The sequence below is a fragment of the Pan troglodytes genome, chromosome 2, assembly GCF_028858775.2.
Source record: "Pan troglodytes isolate AG18354 chromosome 2, NHGRI_mPanTro3-v2.0_pri, whole genome shotgun sequence".
Lineage (NCBI taxonomy): Eukaryota > Metazoa > Chordata > Mammalia > Primates > Hominidae > Pan > Pan troglodytes.
The window spans coordinates 20,308,359-20,326,415 of record NC_086015.1 but is presented as its reverse complement, the minus strand read 5'-3'; the positions used below and the strand labels follow the sequence as shown (position 1 = coordinate 20,326,415).

Genomic DNA, 18,057 nt, shown 5'->3' with positions numbered 1-18,057 from the left:
TACCCACTGTGTCATGTTGGTCAAGTGACATAGCTTCTCTGAGTCAGTTTCCTGGTCAATTTCCAGAGGACAAGACTCAGAATGTATTTGAATGTGAAGGCCCAGCTGGTTCTGAGCCACCTAAGCCCAGGGGCTACAGACAGGTCTCTCTGTCTCAGACCTTCACACCTGCTAAATAATCCTTCCTAATCCTCCACCTCCCTGTTCCTTAAATGACCACTTATGGTGGAATGGAGACTGTGTGGAACTGGGTAGATCTGTGTTTGAATCCTCACTGTGTGATCTCCAGCCTGCTCTTGAGCTGAGCTTTTGTTTCCTTCTATAAAAGTGGTAGTTGGATTCCGTGGAGCATTGAGGTGAAGCTTAAATGAGCCATTATGTGTGAATTCACCCAGCCTAGCCGCTACACAAAAATAGGTGCAGAGCAAATATTAGTTCTCTCCCTCCTTTTTCTTACAGACTTTGTAGCTGAATGCAGTAACATGTAAAGAAATTTACAAAACAGAGATTTAAGAAATGCAAATTAAAACCACAATGAGATATAGCCTCACACTGATTGGGATGGCTATTATAAAAAAGACAAGGGTATAGAGAAAAGAGAACCCTTGTACACTCTTGGTGGGATTGTAAATTAATATAGCCATTATGGAAAATAGTACAGAGGTTTCTCAGAAAACTAAAGATAGACTTAGCACATGATCCAGCAAACCCACTTCTAGGTATATATCCAAAGGAACTGAAATCAGTATGCAGAAGAGGGATCTGCATTTCCATGATCCTTGCAGCATTATTCACAACAGCTAAGAAATGGAAACAACTTAGGTGTCCCTCATCAGATGGATGGATAAAGAAAATGTGATATATATATATAAAATACACACACACACACACACACACAATGGAATACTATGCAGCCTTAAAAGGGGGGGTCAGGGACATTCTGTTATTTATTACAAGGATGAGCCTGGAAGACACTATGCTAAGTGAAATAAACCAGGCACAGAATGACATACCTTATAATCTCTCTCATACGTGGAATCTAAAAAAGTTGAGTCATAGAAGCGGAGAGTAGAATGGTGTTTACCAGAGGCTGGGGAGTGGGGCGGATGGGCAAAGGAGAGATGTTGATCAAAGGGTATAAAGTTTCAGTTAGGAGGCATAAGCCTTGGTCATCTATTGCACAGAATGGTGACTATTATAAACAATAATGCCTTGTATAGTTTACAATTCCTAAAAGAGTAGCTTTTAAATGTTTTCACCACAAAAAGTGCTAAGTATGTGAGGTGATGGATTTGTTAAGTAGCCTGATTTAATCAGTCCACATTGTAAACATATATCAAAACATCACACTCTACCCCATAAATATACAATTATTATTTGTAAATTAAAAATAAAATACAAAATCATCAGAAGGGTGGAAGCAGGGGAAAAAAAACCAGTGATCTTCTTTACAATACTTCTATCATCTTTAGAGGCAGCTCCAGGTCCTGCCTTCCTGGGAAGAGAGTATTCACTGTATTGTAAGATACGAGTCGCCCCTCCCTCGCATGTGAGCCAGAGCTGGTTAACAGGCACTGCCTTGCAGGGCCCGCCTGGTGCTGCGCAGTCTTTGGTGTGCCTGCAGGAGCCATGCATGGCTGAGACCCTGGATGCAGCCATGACCTCTGTCCACTGTCCTGTAGCAGCTGGAGGGCTGAGCTCATCACCCAGGTCCTTATCTACCTGCCCATCATTACCAGAGACAGATTTGGAAAAGGCCCCTGCCCCTTTGAGATCCACTGAAGCAGCCAGTGTGTCCACATTTGGCCAAGATGCTGTTACTTCCCATTAAGGGAATGGGCGTGTCCAGCTAGGAAGCTGACTTTGTAGGGATACCCAAAAAGCTTTTGTTGGGCATCTGAGATAGCCCCTTGGAAGCAAGGTTGGATGGCCTGGGAGCGGAAGAGTAGAGCAGGCGTCTCTTGACTTCTAACCTGTCATAATCCTGCGGGTGGTCTGCTTTGATGAAATTAGGGATGGCAACATCTGTGTCAGGTTTTGGGTTCCTCTAAGGCATAAAGTGGCTCATTCTCAGCTCCGTGTGTTACAGCGAGGGGAGTGTATCCACCAAGCAGATTGTCTTTCTTCAGAGACCGTGTCTACCTCAGAAAATCAAGAAGAAGGAATCGAAGGTAAGAGACTTTGATGGCCTTCCTAGGTTTTCCTCAGCAGGGCTTCATCTTCAGTGGATTTTCTGCAGCATTTGAGGGGGCAGCCTGCTCCAGCTTCCAAGGGCTCGCAGAGCCCAAGGAACACCTGAGCCCCTGGCAACCCGAATCACATCTCAGGCTGCTAAAACGGGACAGCTGAGGGGACTGGAGGGCCTTGTCTGCCATCGTCCTGCTGGGCCGGCCAGAAGGATGGAGGAGAGAGGCTCTTCTGGAGGCTTCAGCCTGCCAGATATTCCCACTAGGATGAAAAGAAGGGCACGAAGTCAGCTGCAGCCTGACCATGGGGTGGGGATGGCTGGAGCTCATGGCCAGTTTCTTTGTGTCTTAATCTCATTATCAGCTAGTTGGAGCTCTGGCCTGCCCTGTTAAGATTCCTTAGGACATTAAAAGTGTGGGGATCTAAGCAGAGACCCTGCCAAAATTTCTTCATGACAGGCCTAGACCCAAAGGCCTCTGTGTGACAGCTGGTGATGCTAGCTGTAGCCTGTGGCAGCAAGTCCTCAGGCCAGGCTGTCCTCAGAGATCCCCAGGGCCCTTTTCCCCCTCTCTGGACTCTGAACTACCCTAGAAACAGTCGCACAGAGACTGGCCTTCTCAGAGAGTCTTCTCTGTGATTCCTGAAGGTTGAGCACAGGGGCTGTACGAGGTGCAAGTTTCGGCAACCCTTGTGCCAGATGATTCTGATGCTTCCCACCCCACCCTGAGCAGCCTGTGGTGCTTTTCCTGAGGACATTTTCACCAGTTGCTGGGGAAGAGGCCAGTGAGTCGAGTGGACACACCAAAGCCTGAGTCAGGCATCACCTGGATTCAGCTCACTGCACCTTTGATGGCTGAAGGCCACATTCTCGGCAGGGCCTGCCTGACCTGCTCGGCTCCTCACTCTTGGCATCACTCCTGCATTCCTCACGCTTGGTTCCTCATGTTCTTTGGACACAGAGCCCTGGGAAGGAGCATCAAGTAAATGAACAGATTGGAGCAGCCCCTCACCAGCCAACAACTCCAGGGGGAGCCCACTTGTGGAAGGAGTGCCAAAGCAATGGTGACTTGAAGCCAGATGGGCTGGAGTGTGGAGGAAGGTCTTTCTCCAGGCTCTGAAGGTGTAATGTGCCAGGTGACGGCACAATGGACCAGAAGGCAACTGCCAGCCCACCATCAACCACCAGGAGCAGGCAGCCACCAGCTGGAAGATGGATCGGCTGCAGAGCGCTGTCAGTTTCAGCTCAGCCACAGGCTCACGGGAACTGCATGCATTCAGCAAGTGCAACATTCAACACACAGCACGCAAAGGGCCCCTGTCAGATGCTGACAGACACCTGCTGCAGCCTTACAGAGGGAGATGGTGCCACCTTTGCCTAACAGGTTCCTGGTGGTGGGGCACACAGATTCCAAAGGAGAGACATGTGGTTGGATGTTGGTGTGAAGGTCATGGCATCGCATGCAGGGGGACAAGTCAGTGGAAACTTGAGTCGGCAGGGAGACTTTAGAGATAGATTTGTAAAAGCTGCTGTAATAAGGTTGAACTGACTTTCCTCAGGGAAAATTCAGAGAGGATGGGACCCACTGTTTTTTCAGTCAGTAAAAACTTCTAATCCCAAGCAGCTGTACTCATCTGGGTGGACTGCTTTCTCTTTCCATGTACCTAATTATTTCCTGCCTCATTCCAAGAATGTAGGTGACTGGTGTGGAGCACTTGTTCTACACAAGACCCTCTGGGTCACCTCACAGATAGGAGTCCTCCAGAGAGGGGGGCTTCACAGCCAGACTCCTTGGAAGAATCTTCTGCACTGGGTGTCCCCTCCTCACTCCTCAGCTGACAAGGGTCAGCATCCTGCTCCCACAGGCCTGTGTCCCCTGGTGACCGAGAGTCACTCCATCTAGTCCTCATCATGCCTGAGCTCTTGCAGCCCGGATGTTGAGACCACCCCCACTCCCTGAAGCAGCTTTTCTCTTGGTTCTTTCCCACCTCATTCTCCTGGTTTCCCACTAAGTTCCTCAGGGTTCAGACCCAGCCCCATTTCTCCCTTCACTCTTGCCTCTTCCTTAGAAAATCTACTTCACCACCTCTGTGCCAATGACCATTCCGCCTGCATTTTCAGCCCTCACTGCACCCCAAGACTCCAGCTCCATCCATCCTGTGGCTCGAGCAAACCTATGACTGTCCCCCTCCCCATACCTCGCCCACCTGGCCAACCGCCACCCTATCTAGAGGAATGGCATTGCACCTTAGGGGCTATCCCTGCTGACCCTCCCCTCTCCTTCCCCTATATTCAATCTGTCCTTAAGACCCATCTGTGTTAGGTCCCGGAGGCTCTGGAATCCCTCCACTTCTCTCTACCATCACTCGCCTCAGCTACTCCAATCTCCTAATAATAGATATCCCCTTCAAATAGGTTCCCTATTCAGAGCCCAAGTGATCTGTTAAAAAGGCAACTTGAATCCTGTCATCCCACTGCTCAAAGGAGTTCTAGTTTTGTATGACTCTGAAGACAAAGATGGAAATCAGTACTGTGGCCCTCAAGGCCCCAAGGGATCTGGTCCCTCTTACCTCCTCTGCCAGCCTCCCATTTTCTGTGGCCTCCAGCTCCTCTGTGGCCTCCAGTTCTTCTGTGTCCCCTCTGCCAAGGACATTCTCCTCCTTTCTAGCTCTACTCGAGCATCCTTTTCTCAGAACAGTGCTGTCTCCTTTTATACCAAACCAGACTCCTTTGTACTACACTGGAAAAGAACCACGTTCTTCTCCTTCAGAGCTCTCCTCTGGGCTTTTAGTTATTTGTGGTCATTATTTTATCCTTCCCAGGCAGAGTCAGACATAGTCTCCACAAGAGCAAAGACCTTTTTCCTGTGTTGTGTACCCAGATTTTAGTTGGTGCTCAACAGATACTTGTTGAATCAATGAATGAGTAATCAGCTTCTTAGCGAGGACACACATAGTATGTCTAGCATTAAAACTTAAGAAAAGAAACTGCAAGATTGGCACACCGAGGATGTGGCATATTTAGTCTTCTTTTAATCAGCAACATGGATAGAATTTTCTAATCAAGACTTTTCAGCATTGGAAAGAAACCTCTGTGTACGTGCGTGTGATTTTCAAGGCAAATATTAAACTTCCTCAAAGGGAGTAGGTGATTTCTACAACTCGGGAAGACTTCCTTCCAGCTAAACTACTTGAAGTGGACACATCATGGGCAGTTTTTAAAATGTGCAAATTAAATCCATTGGCTCCTGCTGACATGGAACTCTGGACACACACTGCTGTAAAGTGAAGGATTTCTTTTTTTCTTTTAGACAGTTATTTCTGAATTGGGCGGCTAATTGGATTTGGTGACACACCCAACTGCCACAGATGCTCTGGCTTGGGAAGGCCCCCAACTCAGTGCAACCTGTTTTATCTGTGGCTTGCTGGTTAAGCTCAGAGACTCCCCCGGTCCTACTCAAAACCTGGAGTCCATTCCCCAGGCTGGACTTGCCTGCCTTTAAGTGGTGTGGATGTCAGAGCTCACCTCAGAGGCTCAACTGAAATCTGGCACAGTCCAGGCCTCCTCTTGCTTTCTGAGACGTCTCCTTTTTGAATTGTTGGGATCTGAAACAGTTTTTGTTGTTTGTTTTCTACCATTTGTGTTCTCGTTTTGTATTATATCAGCAGATCAACAAGATGTGATCTTCTACAGGAAACTGGATATGGCCAGGCATCCAGAGGAAACTATGGAAGCTCTGTTATTTAGCAAGAGCAGCCGGGCTCATATTAGATGGAAGGTCTAGCACGTGGTGGAATTGTCCTCAGTTGTACACTGCACAACAGCAGAGGGCGCTATTCACATCAAATACAATATGAATGGGGCCCTGGAGGTGTGCACCGCAGCCCTGGAGGTAGAGACAACCATTTTAGAGATGAGTAACTTGAAACTCAGATTCATAACCTGCCTAAAGACTGACAGCTAATGAGTGCCAGCACTAGGATTTGAACCCATACTATAATGCTTTGACATTTTAGCACTTAAGGCCTCTCAGCCAAAACAATCACCACTTTTTTGGCAACAGTAAAACTTCCTCTGACTTCCCTGAGAGCCAACTGCCTCTCGGAGTACTATATTACACAGGTAGGCTTCACTGGTCCTTTTCTAAAAACACGTAAAATGATATAAAATGTGAAGAGGCTCTGACTGTTTTGGAACATCCATTAAAAAAAAGGAGAGACTCTTACATTTGGGCTGGAATTAAAATGCAACGGCAGCTGTCTGACACAGGGCAGCAGTTACGAACCATAACACGGTGCCTGGAAACTATGGAAGCTTGGTGGAGGCAGCCACGGTCATGCTGAGGGCTAAAATCAGGGGCCTCCTCTGGTGGGTTTGGAGCCTCGAGATGCCTGCCTGGCAGGCTCGGCTTAAGTAGGAGGTGGGTCTGAGACACCACTTAGCCTACAGAGTGATTCCATTATTGGGATCCTCACAGTTTGGGTGGAAGAAGCTCCACCCATCTCCTAGGGGAAGTCTGTCAGCTACAGTACGAGACATTTCAAAAGAAGTCAAAGGAGAAACCCATCCAACATTGTAAGTGAACTCATTTGGGTTTTTTGGGGGATACAGGGTGGGAAAGGACCAGATAAATGTTAAATCCTAACCTCAACATGTATTTCACTCATGTTTCTCTACTTTAATGGAACATCCCATTACCATTCTTATCTAAAAGGTGCTAAATCCAAGAATCCTATAATGTATTAAATCTCAGAATTCTGTGTTTGGGCAAATGTTTTATCTGAGGAAACAGATCTCTACCGTGGAAAACTACAAAAATGGCAGATTTTTAAACATTTACATAGCACATTTTTGGTTTTTCCTAGCAAAGCGCTCAGAATGATTTACAACATGCTAAAGCCTTAAGAAATCATTTCCCACTGATGGTGCAACTGCATTCCTGGGCTCCTCTCTCTAGCCCAGCAAGAAATCATAGGAACTGAGAGCTCCCTTTTTCTCTCAATTATATAATGTCTAAGATTTAAGTGCGTATTTGGTGAAACCAATGAGATACAGCTGAAGCACAAGGAAGTGGCCATGGTGGGAACTGAAAACTAAAACCCCATGTGCACTCTGGGCCACCGAGATGAGAAATTCAGATTGAGAAACTTGGCCAGTCAGTGGCAGAGCTGGGGCTCTCTCTCGGGTGGTCTTGCTCCAGAGATTTGATGAGACCCTGGTTGTTGCCCAACTCTATTACTGGCCGCGTGACCTTGGGACTCTGAGCCTCTGACTTCCCTGTCACACCGGGAAATGCTTGGTTGCAGGTTGGGCCCCCTGGGAAGCGGCCTCTGAGATTGGAAGTTTTTAGAGGGAGTTACCTTAGAACACTTGTCGGTACAGTAGCGGGCAGAGGGAGAATTTGGGCTGTGATGCAGTCACAATCCCCCAGGTTGGCTTGGAGCTGGGATGGCATTTGCATTATCCCAAATTGGGATCAGGAAATGGGTTGTTGTATCCCACCTGGGGCAGTCATTGGTTGTAGGTTGCCCTGGTGTGACCCTTCTGTGAGGTGGTGGTCAGCAAAGGGCTATCGGCCTAGCTGGGGAGCGGGCCCGCCAGTCCTGTGGGGGGATCTGAGTGGTACAGCACAGTGTCTGCCCCATGTTCTGGGCCCTGCCTTACTCAGGTGACCTAGTGAGAGAATGCCAGCCCCGTGCCTGGTAATCCTCAGCCTGCTCAGAATGGAAATGAGTAGCTGCAGCTCTGGCTCTTACTGGGGGCAGGCCTCACATCTCCTCTCCATCCTGGCCCTCCAAATGATAGGACTTTAGGAGCCCTTTCCTATGTGGGCCTTTGGTATAGAGCCAGTCAAAAGAAATACTGCTCTGCTCCAACAGAACCTGAAATCTACATCTAAAATACACATCCTGGAAGGTGTGGTGCAGGCTCTTGGGGTGGGTGTGATGTGATAGTGTGCGATTCAAGTTTGGTGCCTGTACTGCCTGGCTGGGGGATGCTGGGAATTGTATGTCTCACTCAGACATGGTGTGGGTATGAATGCAAACAAGGCTTTGGGTGAAGCTCTGGGTTCCCGGAGGCTTGTTATTTATCCCCATCCTTTCTGATTTCTAGTTTCAGTGGCGATTCTCCAGAGAAGAAATGCACAACAGGCAGATGAGGAAATCAAAAGGTAAACTCAGTGCCAGAGACAAACAACAAGCAGAAGAAAATGAGAAGAACTTAGAAGACCAGTCTTCCAAAGCTGGAGACATGGGGAACTGTGTTTCGGGACAGCAGCAGGAGGGTGGAGTCTCCGAGGAGATGAAGGGCCCTGTCCAAGAGGACAAGGGAGAACAGCTGTCCCCTGGTGGCCTGCTGTGTGGGGTGGGTGTGGAGGGTGAGGCTGTGCAGAATGGTCCTGCCAGCCACAGCAGGGCCCTGGTGGGGATTTGCACTGGGCACTCCAATCCTGGAGAGGATGCCAGGGACGGGGATGCTGAGGAAGTCAGAGAGCTTGGTACGGTTGAAGAAAACTGAGTCTTGGGCAATTTGTGCTAAAACTAGGTGAGTTGCCAAACCCAAGGCATCTTACCAACAGCTGGTTTGGGGGCTGGTTTCCCTGGTGTTGTGTGTTACCTACCCTTTGGCTTGGCTTGACCTCTCCTTGTGAGCTCACCTGAGCCCTCCCAGGGCCAGGTTCCTGACAGTGTTGGTTTTTGCACATCCACTGGAAAGGTGTCATTAATGACCCAGTGTTAGAATGCAAGAGGTCAGGTTATTTCTTCTAGCCCTCATGGCTGAAGGCCCAGTCCTGGCTCCACCACTCCTCCAGCCAGAGGGTCTGGACCATCCAGTGCCTGTCCTCGCCACAGGGCCTCCAGGGAGCATTCGGGTCAAATCCATGGATACCCTGGGCTACAAACCAAGGCTGTTCATCCCACATCGTGTGGGGCAGTGTCCATCCCCTGCAGCTACTTGGTGACTTAACAACTCCAGGAGCCCTGTCAGCTGCCCTCCTCCACCTAAACCCCTTCGACTCTTCTGCTTTGACAAAGAAAATGACATTGGGGAGGGGAGGTGCTCCGCCTCCCAGCTTTTCTCAAAATAGTCCTATAGATACTGGTAATCTGGAAATGAAGAAGTAATTCTGTGTCTGCACCTACTCTTGCAGAATGTTCAAGGAAGTATTCTGTGTTAGTATTAATGCCAAAAAGTTGTTTTTAAAGGTTTTGTACTCAGCACATCATACAAACCACATTACTTCTGTCACTTCAGGGCATCGGGACTGGCTGGCGCCCTTGTTATGTGCTATTTTAATCAGTGTAACATTGGTCAAGTTGTTACCCATGTATGCTGTGTTTATCATGTGTATATCGTCCAGAAAGTATTAAGGCTTTACGTAGATGCAACTGGCGAACCTTGGAGAGGGAATACTGATTGTCTTGACCAAACCCACAGCCTGTCTCTTCTCTTGTTTAGTTACTTACGGCAATAAATCATCTATGAGTTAGTGCACCGTGAGGAGTGAGTGTTTATCGTGTCACTAGGAACAGTCCTGGCCTCATGTCCAAAGGATTCCAGCCCACACCCCCCATTCACTATAAGTTTCTAACTCCTGGCAGCAGGGTGACGTGGTGGAGGAAGACAAAGTTCCCATGGAAAGCTGCAGAGCCAGCTAGACTTGCTGTGCTTTCTCGTCATTTGTAGAAAGAGATGGCAAGTGGAACTCAGATGCCACCAGGTAAGTAAGGGGTACAGCCACCTCCCATTTCTGGGATGGTGGAGACAAATACCTTTTTAAAATAAGCAAAAAACCTTACATCAATGTCTAACAAACATTGTTTCCAAGCTTTTAAGTAAATTAGTGAGGCAAGTTATTTCTGAATAACTTTTTAAATTAGTGAGGCAAGTCTTTTCCCTTTGCAAGTTTATTAAAATAAAACATTTGTAGGCCAGGCATGGTGGCTCATGCCTTGTAATCCCAGCACTTTGGGAGGCGGAGGCGGGCCGATCACCTGAGGTCAGGAGTTCGAGACCAGCCTGGCCAACGTGGTGAAACCCCATCTCTACTAAAAATACAAAAATTAGCTGGGCGTGGTGGCGGGTGCTTGTAATCTCAGCTACTCGGGAGGCCGAGGCAGGAGAATTGCTTGAACCTGGGAGGCAGAGATTGCAGTGAGCCGAGACTGCACCACTGCACTCCAGTCTGGGCACAGAGCAAGACTCCATCTCAGAAAAACAATACAAAAACAAAACCACAAACATTTGTAATATATTTTTATAGAGCAAAATGTAAAACCTTTGTACAGCCACATCACATAGCTTTTTCTTCTTGACAAACTCCCCACCCAACCCTCAGAGCTTAAAGAGGTTGAAGGCCCTGTTCAAAGAGAAGACAACTATTTTTTAATGACATTTTCCACAACTAAGTCAATATCTATACAGCATTTTGATTTAATAAAAACATTATCTCTTGGCACATATCTTAAAGGATATGCTAGTCAGCAACAGGCCAGGACAAAAACACCACACTCAACTTTGAAAAGCAAACGGTTCCAGGCTAGAGGGCCTTACATTGCTCAGCTTTGGGTACATTTTTCAATTAATTAATTGACATTTATGTTGGCTGTATTTGCTATGGGGAAAAAAAAGGTGACAATAATTTGAATTCCTCAAGAGAGTTTGGCCCTAGTGTCAGGCTAACAGTTCCTAAAGGTCTTGTTTTTTCTCCCTTGCTTCTCTACACCCTGCTGATTCTGGCAAAAATCAGTCTACAGTGGAGGGTGTTAAGTTAGCAGCAGCTTGAAATCACTGAGGAAGCTATACAAAATCCTGATGCCGGGGCTCGCCCGCAGAGCTTGTGAATGAATGATCTGGGGAGTGGCGTGGGCATCAGGATTTTTAAAAGCTCCCAGAGGACTCTAAGGTGCAGCCAAAGTTGAATACCACTGGCCACAGGGTCTCTGTCAGTTGAAACACAGCTTGTGAAATAAAATGCTTTCTACAAGTGGTAAATAATAAAGGCCCTAAAATCCATTCTCAACATCCTGCATGTACATTTCAAGTGGAGGCATTTCTGAAGGAAATGTTAAGTTCCCTGTGATTGCCAATAGGGTAAAAAGCCATCATTTGCACTGACCAGGTCCCACAGACAGTAAAAGCCACAAAGACATACAGTGTTTGGCATGAGGAAGCTTGTGCACTTGGCAGTTAAGTCTGTGAGGCTGCAGCTGTCACAGTGGGTTTGCAGGGGAGTCCTGCAAACCCACTGTGATCAGGTGGTTATCAGGTGATTGAAATGTGGCATTCCTACGATGTTGTGGCTGAATCCAGATTCTTTCACTGGGAAGCTGTTTTCAACTACTTCACCTGCAGAGGCTCAGGAGAGGGTAGTGGGTGAAGTTTAGCACCACTGGCAGGGCAATGATGGGAGGAAGAAGAATTCTTATCTAATCTGCTTAAAGAAAGGCAGGTGCATTGCTCTGAAGTGCATGTAGCCACAAGGTCAAAATACTGACATATGGAAAGCCTGAGGAAATGTATGTTAATGAAGTAGTAACACTGTTTTGGGCTTGGTGTAGTGGAAAAGCCCAGCTGGGCTTTGGAATCAGACAGAGCTGGTGAGGATGCTAACTAGACCCAGTCTACATGTGTAACCGCCTCAGTTTCTTCACAGCTCTGAGCATCAATCGCCTCAAGTGTGAAATGGGGTGAAATGGCACCCACCTCTTTGGATTTTTGTGAGGATTAATAAGATGTGAATAAAGTGCTTGGTCCATGGTAAGTACTCTGTGGGTAGCAGTTAATCACATGCTGATAGGTAATCAATGTGGCAGATACTGTTAGTGCCCACCCAATATCCATGGAAGTATATCCTCTACTCCCCAGCTTCTCTTGCAGTTTGGGGCCATGAGACTGGTTCTGGCAATGAGACAGGAGCAGGTCTGATAAAAGCTTCAGGGACTCCCAGCCCATAATCTCCAACACCCTCAGCACAGTTCAAGATGGACCATGAGGCTGGGTGTGGTGGCTCACGCCTATAGTCCCAGCACTTTGGGAGGCTGAGACAGAAGGATCGCTTGAGCTCAGGAGTTCGAGACCAGCCTGGGCAACATAGCAAGAACTTGCCTCTGCAAAAAAAAAAAAAAAAAAAAATTCCGCTGGGTGTGGTGGTACATGTACCAGCTACTTGGGAGGCTAAAGTGAGAGAATTGCTTGAGCCCAGGAGGTCGAGGCTGCAGTGAGCTGTGGGCACACCACTGCACTCCAGCCTGGACAATAGAACAAGACCCTGTCAAAAAAAAAAAAAGATGGATCTTGACATGGGCGTTAAATAAACCTTTGCTAAGGTGAGCCACTGAGATTTTGAGATTTATTGGCTACTGAAGCGTAGTATATCCCATCTTAACAGAAATACTGTAATAATATTTATAAAGTCTTAAATTATTTATCAATGGTTTATAAGTAACAAAAAGGTAAACATTAGTCAAATGCCTGCCTGATTTTTTCAGATCTCCAGGTTGACCATGCTTCACTAGAGTTGCTGATGCTTGATGGGAGCAGCTTCCAAAAACATTAGCAGGAGGTATTCTAATTTATTTCTTATGAAGCACATTTTATCAGTACTCTAAACATATTCATCATGGCCCTCTCTAAACCACAAAATCGTTCAGGAATAGCTCTCAGGTGTAGACAGTGCTTATTAGTAGGAATAGGTTGACCCAAAACTCACGACTCGTGCAACCCACTCTAGCTGAGCTCCTAGCTGGCATAGGGGCACTGTGCTGCAGGGAGCACACAGTCTGGGCTCTGTCCTGCTAGGGCTCACAGCAGCCTAAGATTGAAGATCAAGTCCTGAAAGGACTGGCAAGACGGGAAGGGTGAGGATGACTGGTGTGTGTGGCCAGGAGAGGCTCGGCACTGACTCCCAGTTGTTGCCACAGATCTTGTTTCCGAGAGCCCTGCTGGAAGTGCTGGAGGCCAACTGCGTGAGTAGTGCAGGGTGGGCCCCTGGTGATTAGTGCTCTGCCTGCACTATGACCCGCCAAAACCACTGATGCAGCTTCCCAGGAGAGGCTGGGTTTCCTGTACCTGGCTCCTAGAGTTTTGAACAGGGAAGTGTGTGGACATGAGATCTAAGGACAAGACCCAATGAGCCTTTGGCTAGGTTTCTGAGGCAGCTGTTGCCAGAGAAGGAAGCCAAGTGATGTTCACCACAGGTTCCTGTTGATAACAATCGTTTCAGTGGCTAGACTAAGAAAATGAACCCTGGCTGCAGATGAATGGCTCTCTGAACCTGGCTGGTGCTTGCTTCCCCAGCCCTTGCAAAACAGTGGCATGTCCCTCCAGCAGAGGAAGCCAGGCTATGGGAGAGACCTGTGCATTTATGTGAGGATGAGGGGATCAAATGATTTGTTAAACAGATACACATTTTAAAATTCCTACACAACTGTGCTAGGTGCTGAGAAGACAGCAATGCAGAAGGGCCTTGTGAACCATGGTAAGGATTCTGGTCCTTGTTGTAAGGCTTAATAGGAGGCCACTGATGACATCAGATTTGCATTTTTTTAAAACGTCTTTCTGGCTGCTGAATGAGGAAAATGCAGGGATCCCAGAGATGCTGCAGAGGCTAGTGCTTTAGTCTAGGTGGGGGCTGCTGGCTTGAATCTTAGCAAAGAAGGGGACAGATTTGAGAGTTATTCAGAAGCAAAAGTGACTGGATTTTGCAAATGATTGGGAAATGAGGGGGAGGTATTGAAGCTACCAACCCTGTCCTTATCAAAGGCATTTCCTCAGAGTAATAAATACTCCAGTGATATTGCCTGGAACTTTTCCAGAACCTCTTGCATGGATTAGTTTTCAGAGTTTGACACATTCAACATTAGACAAAGTCACTAAAAGTGAAGTCTTTATACCTTTCTTAACACCCAAAGAGGCCAGGTCAAGAGTTCAAGACCAGCCTGGCCAACATGGTGAAACCCTGTCTCTATTAAAAATACAAGAATTAGGTGTGGTGGCATGTGCCTGTAATCCCAGCTACTCGGGAGGCTGAGGCAGGAGAATCACTTGAACCCGGGAGGCAGAAGTTGCAGTGAGCTGAGATCATGCCACTGCACTCCAGCCTAGGTGACGGAGCAAGACTCCGTTTTGAAAAAAATATATAATAATTTTTTAAAAAGACCCAAAGAACTACATCTTTCTTTTTGGGAGGGAGGGAGTTGTGTGGCAACAGAAAGCAGCAGCTCTTGGGGAGGTGCCATGGTATGCATGTGGGAGTGCAAAGGGAACTAACTGTCTTGGGTCTGACGGGCAGAGTGGGAATTCTCCCAGATGATTTCTTTTTTTTTTTTTTTTTGGAGACTGAGTTTTGCTCTTGTTGCCCAGGCTGGAGTGCAATGGCACAATTTCGGCTCACCACAACCTCCACCTCCCAGGTTCAAGCAATTCTCTTGCCTCAGCCTGCCGAGCAGCTGGGATTACAGGCATGCACCACCACGCCCGGCTAATTTTTACATTATTAGTAAAGACAGTGTTTCTCCATGTTGGTCAGGCTGGTCTTGAACTCCCGACCTCAGGTGATTTGCCCACCTTGGCCTCCCAAAGTGCTGAGATTACAGGCGTGAGTCACCGCGCCCAGCCCCAAATGATTTCTAATGGTAATGTTGGCAATTCCAGCAAAGCCCTGAGCCAGGAATTGGTGGAGAACCACCCTGGTTGTCAACTGTACGGACTGGGTCTTGAAGAAAGAGTAGAGATATTCATTCATCCAGAGACAGTTTTAAAACATGATCCCATGTTGCTGACTGGCTTTTCATCATTTAATGTGGTAAAACTTATGTATTTAAATGTGTTGCTCACTAGTCATTAAGTTCAGTTTGGATTTGGATTTTTCTGTGGCCTCTAAATAATATAAAGGCTTAAAGATAGTAAGAAATATATTTCACTTATTAGGGTGAGCATTAAAATGCTTCCTATAATGGACCTCTGATTTCATGAACCTTCAGTCCTGGGTCCCTCCTATCTTGTTGATTGTTCAATGAAAAAAAAACAAGAGAATCAACTTAGAAGAAAGAACAACTAGCAAACTTACCAGTTTCTAGATCCACAAAATGCCTAAGTTAATAACTGTCTAAAACACTTCCTTTTTATGAACCTGGGGAACTATCAATCCAGTCCCTGTCTCAGTCAAGTACACCTTAAGCCCCAATGGGCAAATGTCAGTTTTATTTCTTACTAACGGTAATTCCACTATTTCTCTTGAGCCCTGACTCCAGAATTTAATCAGCAGTATAGTCCAAAAGTCCCCTGTATCAAACCAAACTTTTCCCTTGCTTCAGTCCAAGACAATGTCTTCTTATTCTGTCAACCCCAGAGATACAAACAATAGTCATCCCAAGAATCAATAAAATATTTGAAGAGAGTTAAGATACTCCTTAGACATCTCTCAGTATAGTCAACCTTGATCTCTAAGGCCCATTTTTCTATCATGAAATTATAGAAAGGTAAAGCTGAAAGCAATTTTAAATTGCATAGTCCTACCCACAGCAACAGATAAGGAAAGCAGGTTTCAGAGAGAGGTGGAATGAGTCACACAGGAAACAAGTTGTAGAATGGGCATGATTTAGGTCTCTTGAAGCCTGGTGTCATGTTCCTCCCACCATCCCACACAGCCAACCAATCTGCCTCATTTTTTGTTTCTTCTCTCTGGGCTTCTATAGTCTCTAAGACAGACAGGCCTAATTGGAGTTTTATTCTATAGAAGTATCAGAAGAAAATATATCCATAAAAGCCGAAGGAAAAGACCAACATATATGATTATATATAACTTTAAAACTCTGTTATAAGTTACAACAAACAGAATTCAGGAACTGGTAACAGACTGGAAAAAAATATGTATTTGTAATACACATAACAAAGGATTAGCACTCATTCTATTTTTATAAAGGGTTATAAATCATTAAGATATCAAAATGGATCTACAACAGGAATCTACCATTCTGAAAAGAAGAAATAAGGATGGCTAAAATACCTTAGGAAAAAAAAAATGCTATGGAACAATCAGAAAATTGTTAGTTAAAAAAATCACCTTTCATCTAACTGATTAGGGGGAAAAAAATAAGTATGAGACTGAGGGTATCTAATGTTGGCCAGAGATGGGCACTTTCATACCCTGTTAGAATATAAACTGATTAGGCATTTTATAGGGTAACTTGGTAATACTAGTCAATTTTTTTATTCAGAAATGGCACTTCTAGTAATTCTACAGGAGTATGTGCAGAAAAATTATACAAACAGGTTTACTGCAATATTGCTTGTAATAGCCAAAAACTCCAAACAATTTAAATGTCCATCATGGAGATATGGTTAAGTATATTATGGTATATAGCAAGAATTTGAAGTGTATTAAAAGAATGAGATACATAGTTGTATAGGTACCCACAGTTGTATATGTATACAAGATTAATATACCATAAAATTTCTAAAAGGATACCCAGCAAGTTTTTTATACAGAAGTTCCTTCTAGGCAAGGGAATAGGATGGGGGAGAAGAGAACATCAGCATTTTAATCTATATAATTTTATTTAATATTTGTGGTCACATTTATTAGGTAATTAAAAAATTATTTAACAATTTTTGGTCATATTTAATTTTTAAAAAGGAAGAGATGAAATCTTGTTATGCTCAAATATAGCAAAATAGGACATGGGGATGAGCTGGAAGGGGCCAGGTTAGGCTGATGAGCTCCTGCAGGTTTTAAGAATTCAGAACAGACCATATGAAGATGGCTGCTCAACAACTATAAAAGTTTGGATTTCTGGGCACGAAACATTTTAAAATGCATGCCTTGATTTTATGGCACATTAGGAGGTATCTACATGTCATCACCACACTGCTAGCTTATTGTATGTTAAGAAAGAGTAATATTAAAGACCAGACATCTCACTGTTTAAGATGAGAACAGTATACTTCTGAGTTTTAAAATAAAATAAAATGAAATAACGGCTCTCAGGTTAAATTATCAGATCATCTGCAATAACCAGGAATGGAGGAAATTGCTGTTTTCCATTCAGACCGGAAAAAAAAAATAGGAGCAACGAGACATGCCCTTGGATCATTTGACAATCACTGCATCCACACGTGTTTGTGCCTCCCATATAACAATCCTCCTACCCTCCAGAGCATGGGTGCAGCCTTTCCCACTCTGCTACCCCTGGGCCCCTAAGATCCATCATTCCAGTGACTCACCCAGTCATCCATTTGCTATAGCTTCTCTTTCAAACAGTGATAGGTGCAAAAAAAATGTTGCCCCAGAGCATTTCCACTTTCAATTTTGTCGAAATGTTCTCAATGTGTAACTCAGTTATTTCCAGAAGGTACCTTTATCACTTAGACTTACAAAAAAAAAAAAAAAAAAAATAGTTTCCCAAAGTATTTGTCTTATACGTTCCTATCTTCAATGTCTAGCTCAGTGACTGCACATAGCAGATGCTCAATAAATGACAGTTAATACATCATCCTCTAGAAGAAGGTGTCACTTCCCTAACTGAGTCCCACTGAATTACTCTTTCATGGTTTTTCAATCAGGCTGTTATTTCACTCCTCTTAAAAAAACAAAACAAAACAAACTGTGCTTTAGTTAATAGTACTGTACCAATTTAGCTGTACTGTTCATTCCCTAGTTTTGATAAATATACCACAACTACGTTAAACATTTGGGAAAGCTGGATGAAGGATATAGAGGAACCCTGTCTTTGCAACTCTTCTGTAAATCTAAAATTACTTCAAAACAAAAAGTTTAAAAATAAAACAACCCAATGAGAACAATAAATGTTCTCTTGACCCCACTTCCCTTTCCAGCTACCATTCCATCTTTTTTCTTCTCTTTATAG

At 45.2% G+C, this 18,057-nt stretch overlaps 2 protein-coding genes across 27 annotated transcripts in view; one reads left to right on the top strand and one right to left on the bottom strand.

The window, feature by feature from the left end:
• Window positions 1-9,677, top strand: part of RFTN1 (raftlin, lipid raft linker 1) — a 200,507-nt gene extending 190,830 nt beyond the window's left edge. For 2 of the 3 annotated variants that reach the window (XM_516313.7, XM_009444986.4), the window contains exons 9-10: window positions 2,090-2,171; window positions 8,300-9,677. In XM_516313.7, coding sequence (XP_516313.3) covers window positions 2,090-2,171; window positions 8,300-8,704 — 487 coding nt within the window. In that variant the 3' untranslated portion in view covers window positions 8,705-9,677. Of the gene's footprint in view, window positions 1-2,089; window positions 2,172-2,833; window positions 6,761-8,299 lie in introns of all 3 variants that reach the window. The other variant, XR_010155125.1, reaches the window with a different exon arrangement.
• The window catches only part of OXNAD1 (oxidoreductase NAD binding domain containing 1), an 87,278-nt gene that overhangs the window by 26,622 nt on the left and 42,599 nt on the right, over window positions 1-18,057 (bottom strand). For 6 of the 24 annotated variants that reach the window (XM_016940061.4, XM_063805508.1, XM_063805512.1 and 3 more), the window contains one exon: window positions 5,196-6,071. The exons of 9 other annotated variants lie outside the window; for them this stretch is intronic. The gene's annotated coding sequence lies outside the window, so the exon portion shown is untranslated. Of the gene's footprint in view, window positions 1-929; window positions 3,151-5,195; window positions 6,072-18,057 lie in introns of those variants that run through there. 9 more of the 24 variants (XR_001712986.4, XR_010155129.1, XR_010155134.1 and 6 more) reach the window with 6 other exon arrangements.